The sequence below is a fragment of the Myotis yumanensis genome, unplaced genomic scaffold (assembly GCF_028538775.1).
Source record: "Myotis yumanensis isolate MYYU_CA2020_CCGP unplaced genomic scaffold, mMyoYum1.0.hap1 SCAF_3, whole genome shotgun sequence".
Lineage (NCBI taxonomy): Eukaryota > Metazoa > Chordata > Mammalia > Chiroptera > Vespertilionidae > Myotis > Myotis yumanensis.
In genome coordinates this window covers 32,524,817-32,539,904 of record NW_027223754.1, presented here as the reverse complement: position 1 = coordinate 32,539,904, position 15,088 = coordinate 32,524,817, and the positions used below count along the sequence as shown (strand labels likewise).

At 37.3% G+C, this 15,088-nt stretch overlaps 1 protein-coding gene across 2 annotated transcripts in view; it reads left to right on the top strand.

The window, feature by feature from the left end:
• The window catches only part of MYO16 (myosin XVI), a 533,335-nt gene that overhangs the window by 85,665 nt on the left and 432,582 nt on the right, over positions 1 to 15,088 (top strand). The window contains exon 1 of one of the 2 annotated variants that reach the window (XM_070408603.1): positions 12,893 to 13,044. The exons of the other annotated variant lie outside the window; for it this stretch is intronic. Within the exon in view, the coding sequence (XP_070264704.1) occupies positions 13,017 to 13,044 (28 nt within the window). The 5' untranslated portion in view covers positions 12,893 to 13,016. Of the gene's footprint in view, positions 1 to 12,892; positions 13,045 to 15,088 lie in introns of those variants that run through there. 2 annotated transcript variants of the gene reach the window in all.

Below are 15,088 nucleotides of genomic sequence, written 5' to 3'. Positions count from 1 at the left end.
CTACTATCATTCTTTGTTTTAAATCATGCTATTAACCTTTTCAAATTAATTTTTAAATTTTCTTTCACTGTAAGTTCATATGAATGGCGTATCTATCACAAAACTGGCTATATTTAACATTTTAGTGGCTATTACTGCACCAGATTAAAGGGGCAAAAGTGGTTAATCACCTAAATTTACCATATGTTCTCATGCTATTTTCTTGTCTTTAAGACAAACCTTAATGGATTCATCTTTTCTAAGTTATTATTTTTCCTGTAATGACTAGTGATCCTGGAATGATAGAACAAAGTGAATGCACTGAGTACCTACCTATAGTGTGTGTAGTCTTTTAAGGGATATTAGAGATATTTTAGTGGAAAACATCCCTGTACCAAGGCGATGACTCTGAGACTCCCTTTCTGAGAATATTATAGCTTGTATAACATTCTTCCAAATAGTATAAGAACTCTAACATTTGGAAGATGAATGCAGTAATGAGGCTGAGGGAATGAAGGTAACTTTTCGAGATGGATCCGTTGATGTCTAGATGGACGAGTGGGTTTTGGAACTGTTCAGCAAGACAGTGCACTTTTGAAACATGCAATCCATGTGTAAACATTTCTACTTGTCCAGCATTATCGGACTTGTCTGTTGAAAGAAACCATATCTGGTTCTGATTATGAGCAAAGCCCTTGCACCCCTTATCATAGTCCTATATCATAGCTACACGTTAATTTCCCTTCCTAAAGGACTGACTCATTGACCTAATGTAGACTGCTGTGATAATTGTAGCCTTCAGTGCCAGGAAGATAATTACCTATGTTTCTAAGGAGCCTATCTTAGTGACATATCTAAGAATATTTCCTTTGTTTATCTAAAAGGAATTTTCCACATCTGACTTACTCTCTGTGAAGAAAACAAATCCCTTCTCATGTGCTGATACCCTGCAATGTTCTAACGCCCTACAGCATTCTAGGATCTCTGATGGGGAGGATTGGTCCCCAGACTCCTAGACACGTGTTGGCATGGAAAGAAAGCAACCTCCATGTCTTCACTGTTCCCTGTGGAACTTTTTTTGGGACTGAACAAGTTCATGTGTTGTCCAGTGCTAGTCAGTAATGCAGTGGTATCACACATCATTACCCTCTTCTGTCCTTCAGAGCGTCCAACTCGTGGCTGTTCTGATGTGCATTTCACCATTTTCTTCTCTCCCCAGCCTTTCCCCTCAGTTCCCTGAGCGTTGGAGCTCTTCCTCATCTCAATCTCAGAATGTTGAAAATGGCCCATTTTTGAAATAGGCAGTGTAAACATCATTAAGCTTCCCTTGATTTTCTCAGCTAGTCAGGATCTCTTTCCCACAGCACTTGGTAATTCTAAGGACTGGTAATTATCACTTTCAGTTTTGCAGATTTTTGGGAACTCAGATGTTAGGTTTCATCATTGGTTTGGAAGATTCACATGAACATTTTTACTCATGTAAGGCAGCCGAAGGCAGTGTTTAAATGTGACCTTGTATTTACTGTGATACATTAGATGCTTATTATCAAATATTTGCAGTTCCTGTGTGATTGGCCACTAAGCTACCCTTCTCCCACTTCTTCTCCCACTGCACCACATGGCTGGTTTTTCGGCTCATCTATCAATAATTTGCCATTATCCTTCCTGCATCATGGACATGAGCAGCCCAGGCCTCACACACTGCCTAGGATTCCAGCCTTAGCTAACACCTATTCACTGTGCACATCTCATCTTAAATCCATTCTCCCCGACAATGGCCCAAATCCCCTCCCCGACAATGAAATAATACTTTTTAAAAAATTTCCTGATATCTTATTCCTGACTAATACACTAGTAGTGTATTAATTCTAGCCCATCTGCTTCATAATAGAGTGCAATTTCATGAGACTTCTACTCAAATGAGGATTTATCTTCTCAGAATATCAGCATTCCTACTTTTTTTTCTCCCTACATACTGGTACATACTGATCTATCTATAACCTGAATAAACCTTGAACCCATTTGCCGACTCCTTGAGGGGAACGTCATTTAAAAAATTATACTCCCATACCCCAAATCAATGTGAGATATGTATTCAGTGTAAGGAATTGTTTATCTTCAGTAATTGAAGGACACTGAAAGGGATCCAATTTAGAACCCTGAGTATCCTCACAACCCCTTGTCCTTCTGCCTCATTCTTCCTGATTTTCCCAGAAATCAGGATCAGTACATCCCACTTGCCAGACTGCACAGACCTCACCAGGAGCTGGCCCCTGAGCTGAATCTGATCTTTCAGGTCTTGACCATCTGGAAGAACTCTGCTTTTCAGGCTCTTGTTTATTTGTTTCTGTTTTGCTTTGCCTCCTGGAATTTCCCTCAGCAAAGTGCTGTGGAGCCAGCCACTCAGGACTGGCCCCTTTCTTACTTGTCCTTGTTCAGGTGCTTGGCACCCACAAGGCCTGGCTGTTTTCTGTTTCTATAGCATAAAGAGCAGAGTGGGCAGGCACTTCCCTGGGGAGAAGGTGCTAAAAGTGGGTGCAAAGACAGAGTGCTCAGAGCAAGGAAAGATGGCGGGGAGGCCTCTGGGGCCATTGAGGGGCTGGATCCTTAATGACTGTTGTGGTGTTTGATTACTGGCCCCACAAGGGCAAGGACAGTGGCCACTTCTGTTTGGTTTGCTGACTCATCTCCTAGTGTGGTGCTCAGTGGTATCAGTTGAATGAATGAATGAAGGAGCAATTCCCAGGAGTCATTAAGCTGATGAGTAAATGCAGTACTAAGCTGAAAACACTAGAGGGAGATCAGAGGAGGACTTTGACCAAATGATATAACACAAGATTCAGCTGTGTTTGCTAGGATGGAAATTGTACTCCTCCACTCTTGTCTTAAATTTTTAAAAAAATGTGTAAAATCGGAACTGAGTCTGGTACAAATGCTTTCTCTTTTTAATACAGGGCATGATGGCCCATACCATCTGCAGGGGGAAAAAAAGTAGGAATGCTGATATTCTGAGAAGATAAATCCTCATTTGAGTAGAAGTCTCATGAAATTGCACTCTATTATGAAACAGATGGGCTAGAATTAATACACTAATAGTAATCAGAAATGATCATTGATGGGCATGTGAAAGAATGCTAGGCTGAAGAATATTGTGCTTGAAAGAGAATTGGATAGCAAGCCAGGACGTTGGTATAGTCAGTGAATTTACTTATATTTTCACAAATAGTCATTAATGCAATTCAAAAAATACACAAAAGTAGGAAAGGACTTAGTATAAGCAGAATTGAGTTCACATCAAGCACTGGGACAGACAGCTGTGCCTGAAACAGGCATCCAGGGATTCCTCTCAGTTTGACCATGAATAATGACCTCTCTAGCGTTTCTTCATCTGTGAAATGGAGGTAATACTAGAGCAGTTCACAGGGATTTGGTGAGGATCAGAGGAGCAAATGCACAGGAGACTGGCACCTGTGTAGCAAGAATTTAGTGCGCTTGCTAACTCTTAGGTGGTATTAGATTGAGTCCTTTATATTAATGTACCAAATTTACTAACATTTACCGGCTTCAGCCATTTCCTCTCTTTAGCTTTCCTTGTAATGCTTATGCTGTGCTAGAATTCTTTTTCTTGGGCTGCTCCTCAAAATGTTTGGGGCCTGGAGTGCTTTGTGGGGAAGAGTGCTTTTCTGTCATTTTTGTACTCCTGCTGCCTGCTGGTGCATCTGGTGGGCAGATAAGGCCCCAGCAGTGGTTTATGAAAGAGTTTGCAGAGCAGTCGTGCTCTAAGGAAGATTTCTAACATGAATGGGAAGACGCTGATGGAAGTGCTGTATGTTAAAATTGTGTTAGCATTTAAGTTTAACAGCATTCACACCGCAGTTCATAGTAAATCCCCTTATTTTTTTTTATTTGCTTCACTCTTGGCTTCTGTATTGTTGGATCTGGCAGAGGCTTTAATAAGCAAATGGCCTAGTGCAACTACCTCAGAGGGAACAGGTGACCTTGAGGCAGAGGAAGGAGAGGAGCTGGGAGGACTGAGTAGATAGAATTGGAGAATGGTTAAAAAAAAAAAAAAGGAGTGTTCACCTTTTCTTTCACCTTCAGTGCATTGTTTTGTTTTCCTCCAGATAAATAAAGGTCTGCTGGAAGTTCATTTTCAGATGCTTCAATAAGAAATTAAGTTGACTTTTTTAAAATAATAAAATGATAGAATCGACCTCAGTGGCCCAAAAGCCATAATGTTTAGAATGATGAATTCATACATCATCTTTAAAAATTAAAGATATCCATTAAGTATCACATATATCATTTTAAAAATGATGCCATAGCTTCTGTCTAAATTTGCAAAAAGTATAATTTCAATGACCTCAAGTTCTATTTAATTTAGGTATTCCTAAGGAAGAGTAAGTCAGCATAAAATACGAAGAGACACTGGTAGTATAATAACATTATAGCATTCAAGTTTCAAAGACCTGGGTGGTGGACCTTGTCTATTGTTTTCACTTGCCTTACACTGCAGTAAAGAGACAAAAAAGGATCTTAAAAAAGCACCTATTCAATGAATCAAATTAATCATTTAAACAATTCTAAATTGGAAGTCACACTGAAACAAATGAGAAAAGAATTAATTTGGAACTACTAGAAAAATGACATGTAGCCAGTATTGGATTCAGTTCAATTTAAAATCAGAACAACTTTTATGTTTTACCATCTGCCTCTCCAAGAGCCTTGTAAAATTTGAATACTACAGTCCTTAGAGATTCCTATATGAGGACAGCTCTTGTAAAGGCCATTTAAAGAACATAAAACCAGAATAAAACATGTTGGTGCTTGTCCAGGAATTGAGTTAGTACTTAGTGAATTATTGAAAAGATAAATTGCATCCGTGATTTAGGGACTCAATATTCCATTTGACCTTCTGCCCTCTGCAAAGCCACATGGAAGTCCAGCAGTCTTCTATCCCGTGTAACGGGTGAGCAAATGGAGGCTCAGAGAAGGCAGGCAACTGGGTCATACTCACCTCACCTATAAATTGCTCAGAGTGAACTGAAACCCACAGTTCTATAAACTGCTGGTTTTAGGGCATAACACTTATGAAACAAAATAGGCAAGAGTTATGAAACAGAAATTGTCTGCTAAATGTTCATGTTCTAGTTATATATGAAGGTGAACTACCTAGCAGGCAGGTGACATGTGCTGACAAAATATATGCTTTACTTTTTACATATACACATATGTGTGTGCACCTCTGTAGAGATTTTAATCAATTGTAAGCTTTAGTTTATGGATAATATATGATTTTTATAATGTTTTAATGGCCTATTTTGTTGATTCTTCGGAAGCTCCCCCCAGACTGTAACTTATTCATCATGTGGTCCCATGTCTTGCACGTTTGCCTACTCAATGAGTGAGTGAACACCAAAGAAGGAATGCTCAAGTAGGAAAGAAAACATGAATAAGATGCTGATTCCAGAAAAATAAGTATCACTGTGCTTTAAACAAGGTTGTACTGAAACTGATCATTATGACACAACATAAGATTCTCCACAAGGTGGCATATTTGGGTGGAAGTTCCTAATAAGTCAGGAGGCAGCCAATCAATGATTCTCTCTCATCATTAATGTTTCTTTCTCTTTCTCTCCCTTCCTCTCTTAAATCAATAAAAATACATTAAAAAAAGAAAAAAGTCTGTTACAATTGCTATAGCTTAGCAATTTATTTCACTAGAATCTAAAATTCCATTCCTCTCTATCCTCCTTAAATCCCATATATAAAAATAGATTTGTCTTCCCTCTATGAAGCTCTACTCCCTATCTGTAAATATTTTGTTAAGACTTCCCTTCTCTTTACATTTATGGTTGACTAATCTGCACTTTACAAGCTCTGTAGTGATGGATAATCTAGGCGTGAGAGTAAAACTTCATTGTATTAGCATCCTATTAGCATTTTGAGAGGAAGCCCACAAAGGACATAAATAAACCATAATGGAATGCAGGAGGCATGGAAGCAATAAATCAGTGCAGTTCACCTAAGCAAAGAACAAAGGGGTGGGGGACACAGGAAGGGAGACAGCTTACCCACCTTGGATTCTTGAGTGCTTATTTCCTACATCATTTTACCCCCCTTCTTACCTTCAGCTCTTTTTTCCTAGAGGTCTTTTCTATGTACCTCTTCCTTTTCTCTCTCCTCTCCCTCCATATGTATGTAATATATAGGGTGGAGTTATTCAGACAAAGGAGTTTTGGGGGTAAGACAGGCAGGAAAGAATGTGGCAGACAGAAGTATGTGCTAAAGGTTGAGGGTCCCTGGCATGCTGAAGAGTCAAAACATTTTAAAAAAGGCATGACCACTGATTAAGGGGATGGTGCACGCTGTGGCCTGAGAGTCCTGGTGAGCTACGTGCTTTTGTGGCTGGGGAATCTTGGACACCGTGCTTAGTCTTTGTGCCCCAGTTTCTTCCTTTGTTAAAAAAATACTGCCTACTGTATAGGTCTATCACGAGGAATAAATGATTTGATACCTCTAAAGTGATTAGAATTACCCTTGGTGATTAGAATTACCCTTGTCACACAAGCACTTTTTTATTGTTTGCTGTAAAAAATCAAGCCGTAAGAAAAATCTGAAGTCACTTCCTAGAACTGTTCACTTATAAGTTTATTTGCAGTTTTTAAATATTTTTCAAGTAATGTGAATATTTATTCTGGAGTGCTAAAGAGAATAACGGCACATATATGTATTTTTGACTACCTGTATTTTGGGACTGTTCTGATGTTGAGATTGAAGCCACACTGAGGAAGAGAGGAAGAAGTGCTGACAAATACTTGGGAGGATTAGTTCAAGTGACTTCTGGCATCCCCACCTCATTCTTCTGGCGCCAGTTCCATGTCTGGAACTTTTGGAACTTGGGCTTCTAGAGAAGAGATACTTCCTAGGCTTGATAACATGAGATACATGAAAGAAATAGCACATCAGAGGACACTGGGGAAAGGGCTGAGTGAGAGGTCTGAAGAGAGGAGCTTTTAAGGAAGGAAACAGAAATGGAGAGAATTTGCACATAGGCTTTGGAGGAACCTATATTTTAGTTGGCAAAGGACATGTTCTCTGCTCTCCTTACTTATCAGTGCCTTTGCTCTTGCCCTGGATTCTCCTGCAGCTTCCCAACTACACATCATTCTTACGGTTTCCTGTTCCAATCACATACTGCAATCAGAGAGATATTCATAAGTTTCAAATCACTGTCCTCCCTGGCATTCAAATATCTTATCTCTTCATGAGAGAGAGAAAGGGAGGGAGAGAGAGATAGAATGAACATAATGTGAACAAATCATCATCATAGAAGGGAGGAGAAAGTTGCAGCTTCATCACTCTGAAATATAAATAAATGAGTCTGGGGTGGGAATTCTCTAAATCTCTCCAGAGCTATATCACTATCCCTAAGTTGAGAAGAGTTTGTAGGTTAAATGGGCTCCAAATGAATATAAAATAATACATAGAAATTGAATAAATAGTTTATTTGTAGTTAAGTGCATGGATTGTTAAGTTATAGATAAGGACATGGTTCAACTAAAAGGACATATTTTAAAGGACCATATCAATGGGGAAAGGATAAAGGAGAAGCTCCAAATGTAACTACCTCAAAATTCCTTTCATTCTTTTTAGGAAAATAGAGATTATCTTTTAGGTCATCAAAGTACTTCAGATACTGTCTTTTAGGAGGCAGTTGTGTATAGATCTGCACAAGAATTTGAACTTTATTTCTCAACTCTCTTAGTTAAGTCATCACTGATCTCTATAGTAATCTTCATAGTCAATAAAAGTTCATTATTTGATTATTCCACTACTTGTATAAAGCTGTTAACTACCTCAAATGGATTTAAGAACAAGGCAGACCATACTTACTTTATGGTTTGCATACATCCATCATATTGCACACATGCACACAAACCAAGGTACAGTCATACAGACATAAACTAATACTGTCCATTTTTTATTTATAGTAAACTCTTGTTCAAGGTCCAACTTTGGGGAGGTAAAAAAATATCTGCAAGTGGGCAAGTCATCCTGGAGAGTTCTAACACATATGCTGGAGATATTTCATAGTGTTAACTTTCAAGTGAATAAATTTACAAATGTTTTGCAAATTTCCTTTCCTAGATACTTAATTTAATTGATACTCAGAAGTCAAACCATTTCATTTTGATTAGGGAGAAGAAAATCATTAAGGGAATGTGGGTAACCAGATGACAATTAGAGCATTCCATAGTGTGTGTGTGTGTGTGTGTGTGTGTGTGTGTGTGTGTGTGTATGTGTCTGTAGATATGTATCCATGTCATAGTATGCTACACTGCATTATATAAAGAGCGATTTCCTATCTTTTTTTTGGAGCAACTTTAAAACTGTATTCTTTTTAAACTTTACATTACTATTCTATGAAAATCTGAGTAAAAATGCTGATGAGTAATTTCCAGCCCTTATAGTATATATTTCCATTTAGCCTGGTTAGCATCCTCACTGCTCTGCTGACACAGAGATCAGTCTGTTGTTGTTTTTTTTTTTTGTTTTTTTTTTTTTAGCAATGCTGATCTATATGATAGTTTTCTTCTCTGTTTACCCCACAATTGCCTACAACTAAGTTAGAGGACTACTTGTTTAGGTAGGAGACTTGTGAGGCTGTCTGAAGGTGAGGAGTCCTGAATCTGTCAGCCAGTGGTTTAATACACTAGCTGAACTCGAGATCAGCCCCAACAGTTGGCAGACAGTGGACCTGAAAGGCAGGGACCTGATCAGTTAGGCAAGGCAGGCTTGATCCTGGTCCTGAGGCTCCTGAGGGATGACCAGTAAGACTGATTTTCTAAGAAGAATTGAGTTTATTTATGCCTTTTTCTTCTTGACCACTCAGATCTTTCCTTCTCTCAGTCTTCAGAAAAAGACCCCTTAAGCCTTATAGAGCCTTAAATTATTAAACCAGAGTATTGTTCCAAGGAGAAAGTCTTGATTCCATCCACCCAAAAGCAGTCAGTATCTATGACAGATGACACGATGGATTTAATTCCCATCCATTTTGTGTGGGTCCCTGTGTGTGATTGCTTCATCAAAGTCTAATATTCATAAACCCTAACCTATTCCTAGAACAGAGGCAAAGAGGCTTGTATCATAGAGTTTAACTTAGTTTTATAAACAACTTGTACATGTGGTTTACAGCCTCCTTTGGAGTTTTTATATAAGTAACCTGTGTATAGGCACTCCACCTAAACTAGAGGTATTTGTAAACTTGAGTTTTAATTCCATCATTTAATAAAGTGTGAAAAATGCAGAACTATTAGATTTAGGAATTATTTATGAAAAACTGACATAAATAATAGATTTCTCTAGTAGGGGTCAAAATGGAGTAATATCTCATCTGTGAACTTTCATTAGAAAAACTATTTTGAAGCTATGTATTACACATCTCATTTTAAAATATATTTAATAATAAACAAGTGTGTAATTCTTAAACGCTTTCCTGTCACTAGATTTATTTTAGTTTCATATTTTTTTTTGACTGGGAAACCATTTAGCTTGATTTGAAGAAATCTGGTGTTTCATGATGCTAACCTTTAAAAGAAAAAAAAATCACGTTTTTATCAGAAATACTGTGAATAGTGAGCAGCTGTTTGGTTTATAAAATAGAAAAAGGAATTTCTTTATTATTACAAGTTGCTTTTGAAATATTCTGTGTGACATTCAATGAGAAAAATTTTTCATTGTAATATTCCTGAAAGATAATAAAATACTTGCGCCTTATTAGTGTGTGAGTTTTGTAGCAGTTAAAAAAAAACAAAATTCTTCACCCGGCCAGAGTGGCTCAGTTGGTTGGGCATTGTCCTGTGCACCAAAAGTTGGTGGTTTGATTCCTGGATTGCAGGTTCTATCCCTAGTCAGAGTATGTATGGAATGCAACCGCTAGGGTCGGTCTCTCTCTCTCTCTCTCTCTCTCTTCCTTCCTCTTGCTAAGTATGTCCTTGGATAAGGATACAAACCAACAAAACACAAAGCAAACAAATGAAACCAATCCCTTTTTCCAAATGCACAATTTCATTTTCTACTTGATCATGTTCTGCAAAATACATAAATTACTAACAACATATGTAATGCAATCTGGGTTTTTCATTGTTACCATCATTACTGTCTCTGATTTTGTATTTAACATGTCAGATTTAAAGACCCTTGGAATTATCAGTGTTATGTTCAAACACTGAGTTGAGTTTTGTAGAGATATGTATAAATCAATAAATTTTAATCTATTTTAAGTTACCATTATTTTTAAACTTTATAAAGGGAATGAAGTTAATAGAGCCAAAATTGTTTTCCACCTATATTAATGCCTGCATTTTAAACTAATTTTTGTTTGCTAATGATGAAAAATATAAAGATTATTTCTATGTGGTTAAACATAGTTTTACTAATGTTTTCAGCATGAATACGTGGCTTTTAGAGCAAAAAGATGAGAGAACTTCTTAATCTAGGGAATTTTATGTATATACAGTTTTGTACCATATAGAATCCGATTCTAAGTACTTTCATAATGCTAAGAATAGCTTCTATTAGTTCCTATCAGTTATTTTAGAGGTCTTTGTTTCCCATCTTGTAATTTCTAGCACATTTCACTGTGCTGGCTTGATTGATTATATATATTTCACCAGACTGTAAGCAGTTTGAGGGCAGGAATGAAAGCATCCTTCTCAATGTATGCCAAGTAGCAAAAACAATGACTTGTCAACTATTTACAGAATAAATGACTAAATGAATAATAAACACATTTGGTAATGAGCCTCTGGAATTTGGGGAGTGGTTATTAATCCCTGGTGACTTTGCTCAAAGTTCTCACAAGAGCATGGTTTAACTCTTTAATAACATTTTAGGGTGCAAATCAATCATATTTTCAGTAACTTTTTTTTTTTTTGGCTAAGCAGACACCATGCTTCTCTGTGTCTCCTGTATTTTCTTTTTTCATTTCAAAGAGTATATGATGTCATAGAACTCAGTTGTCTTAAAGATGTTTATTGAGTATGTAGCAGCATGCAATTTGCAGAAAACTAAGAAATTCATATATTTAAGAAAGGTATGTAGACAACATACATGTGTGTTAAGAGGAGGGATATCTAGCTGGATAGTACTTTCTTTAAAGAGACACGGGACGACATTCATATAAACTCATAATTACTGTATGCATATATGAAGGACTTATATTGAGGTAAAAGGAGAACCTTGTTTTCTGGATGACAGACATAAATAGTTGTATCTTACAGTTTATTAGATAACATTTCAAAACACACAAAAATCTTAAATAATAGAATGTACATGCTTGTATATAAAGGCTATGGTTTTGATATACTTTTATACCTGGAAAGCATTTAAAATAGTTACTCTCAATAATTTATTGTGGAAAGAATGAATAAATGAGGAATATTTTGTTACTGATGAAGCCTGAAAATCCTTATTCTATTTCTTGGCAAAACATTACTGATGAAGCCTGAAAATCCTTATTCTATTTCTTGACAAAACAAGTTAAAGTGTTCATTGCAGTCATTCAATATATAGCTAAATATTTTTTCCTTATTAATGTTAATGGCAACTTATTGAATACCAAAAATATAAGTTAGAATTTTTATATTCATCTTTCTAATGTTTAGGATAAGGGTTAGGAATTGTACTTTCATTGTGCAGTTGAGGAAACTGAGACTAATAGGTTAAATAACTTTCTGAGTTGGTACACTGTTAAGTGGTAGAATCTGGATTTGAACTCAAGCCATTCTGATCAAAATCTTGAACTTGTAGGCATCATACTACTAACACAGTTAGAATGATTTCTTAGTGATCACTTAAGTTGACCCTTTGTTGCATAGATTGAAATGTATAATCTTCATGTTTAATAAGGGCAGTACTCTGAGTTTTGCTTAGTAAGGTAATCCAAAAACCTCGGTTTCTCCCATAGTACAATGTGCATGCTTACCATGCAGTTCATGTCTGCCTTTGCAATGCCCTCAAAATCCGAAACACAAATGTTAGACTATGTGAACTCATTTTCAGAGATAATCAAAACCTATCAATTTGTGGGGGAAAAAAAAGAATTTGCATTTGCAAGTGACTTAAATGTGACCCTTTCCTTTGGCTTACATGGTTATTGCATTATGAGTATGCTATTTATTTTTATTGCAATAACCCTTGAAGACCATATATTTATTGATTTCCAATTACAATTTGGTCAAACTTACATGGTTGTACAGTGAAATTCATTGCAGTCTGCAGAGGTAGCGGAATCCTAAATGTGTAAAGCTATGCAAACTAAAAGCTTTTTGTGGATAATTTCTGTTTTATATTCTGCATAGAAAACAAAAAAGATGTGTTGTGAAATACAATATGATTTCTTCATTACTAGAGGCAGATCAAAGGACCCCTGATTCTAAGACGTGGTTATTTTGAGATCCCAATATCCATCTCCTATTCATACACAGCAACTGGTGGCAACTAAAAATAATTGGCTCTGCCAGTAGCTAAGAATCTGGTCACATTTGGCTCCTGGACAACGTGCACAAATGAGACTTAGGATCCTCCCTTAGTTTCTTCCCTCCAGCCCACTCATCATCCAGTTTGCTGCCATTTGAAAGCTATTGAAAAGCCATTAACAGGCAGGAACGGGAGAGCCGCACTGCAGCACACCTCCGTGCTGGCAGAATGTGGCTGCATGTGAGCACCAATTAGAATGGACTATTCCCGGGATTGTGGCGCTAGGAGCACTGTCAATCAAGGACACTACAATAGCACGTGCAGCAGTGGTGGCTCCAGACCCACAGAGAGGCGTTGTCTTAACTCTGGCTGCTGAATGAGAATGAGTTTGAAGCTTTTTGCATGATCATGGAACACAGCTCCTGTTCAATAATGCATCCTGAGGTAAACTGTTACCTGAGTCAGGGCTCTAAATAATGCATCTCCTGGGATCAACAGTTGTAGCAGAAGAGAATGCTGGAACCCATAGCAAGATTTTTCTCTGAGATGGAACGATGTCTCACTATCATTTTATCAAGTGCTGTAAGTAAGCTTGATATTTTGCTCATGTGGTTGTTTTCTTGAAATATTATTTTATGCAGGTGCTAAAATTAAGGCAGGTCTTCTAGTATGCCACATCTGGGTGAATGGCATAGAACAGTGACTTTGAAAGATGTTTTACATGCTAAATGCGTTTCCTCTTAATTTCAGGTTCTGAAATAATTCCAGTGTGAGCCAAATGCTGGCAGTATAAAAATCTTTAAAACTTTAGCTTTTTATAGAAAAAGATACATACATTCCTTTTTTTTAAAAATAAGTAATCCATAAAAAGGAATTTTATAAGAATATTTCTTGGGATCAGCATATATTAATAAAATGTTTCCATCAAAACTTAGTTTATTCATGTATGGCCGAGGACATTCAGTTATCATTTTACTCTCAAGTTTCACTGCTTAATGCCTAAATCCAGTGCTCAACGTGTAAGCTTGATCGTTAGGATTATCCTTGACTGTAAAGTTTTGTCCTTGCACCATTCACCTTGCAGTGCTCAGGGACTCGAATGACATCTGTACTGTACCAAATGCTCTACACAGATGCTAGGAGGGTGAACTATAGTTTGTTACTGGCTTTTCCGATGGGTCCATGAAGGCTTTTTTCAGTGCCTGAATTTTAACAGGATTTTCTGAGCTAGATAAAAGCAGCATTTAAGCCTTCTCTGGGTGGTAATAATGAAGAGGGAGGTGTATTATAGCAAGAATGGCTTGCTAGATATACATTTTTCTCCAGTAGCACTTCTGAAAACTTCTGTACATTTATGTCATCTTAAAGTTACACATGACATTTGTAGAAAATGGTTTCCTCTTAGGATGAGGGTTTTGTTGGCAAAGGACATTACAATGTTACATTTAAGTAACATCATTAAGGGAACACATGTTTTGAAAGGATCTTGAGTTTTACACTAAAGGATACTGAAAAATAATGATAACTGAGAAGGATAAAATACCTTCCACTTGTCTTTTGTGGGGGATGTATATAGCTTTTAAAACTCTGATTAATAAAAATAAAAATGGCTTACTCTTCAGCACAATCCAAAGAGACATGTTTTTGTCTTGCTGAACAATTTGAACTCAAAAAGAATTCACTGATCAGCTCATAAGTTTGAAAAGTAGCTCTTTAATTAATAAAAATTGGTCCCATGCAGCATATTTAGGAATGATGAGGATAGTCTTTTGTGTTAACCCCTGAAATATTGGGGTTATTATCTTGCTAAAATATATATAAGACAGTGTTCCTGGCTGGGTTTGCATTGCCCCTCTTGTTTTACGGCACCAGCAGAATGTCATTATTTCTCCTCTCTGTGCCTCTGCAGAGGAAATCCCGAAACCTCTGCACCATTTCTACAGGCGCCTGGGCTCTCAGCAGACAGAACACATCTGGTGGGAGGCAGCCATGGAGCATGGGCAGAAGCACAGGGGGACACAGTGACATGAACTTGGGAGAGTCAGGGTACATTTGGTCATCAAATTTAACAGGGGGCTGCCCTTTTCTGCCTTATATTATTTTTGTTTCAGCTGAATTATTGGAATTCAGAAAATTAAAGGAAGTGATGATGTCTGGTCAATGGAAGCATTTGAGATAACTTACAATCCAGATGAAATCTAAAATGAGTGAATAGTGAGATGTTCCAAACACGTGGGAAAAATGTTCCTCATGAATTTATCAAAGTAACTATCAACTACTTGCTGAAGATCTATGTTCTAAGCTCTGTGTTTGGCAATATGTATAAAATGGGGGGGGGGGGGCGGGGGGACCGCCCCATGAATATTGTTGAATGCTAACTTCTCTGGCGGGATGGTACAGCATGCTAAAGAAGTTCAGAAATTATGTTTCATTGTGTGCCACTCGTTAAGGGATATTTTCTAGTCTTGAGCTGGATACTGAAGGATGAATAGAATATAGAAGGAAAATTGAGGGCATTTATAGAATCAGAGGGATATATTGTTAAGGATTCTAATTCACAATTTAATCGTTATTCCTGATGCATAAGATGTTCCCATAATGCGTTTCCTTGCCCCTTATAGTGCAC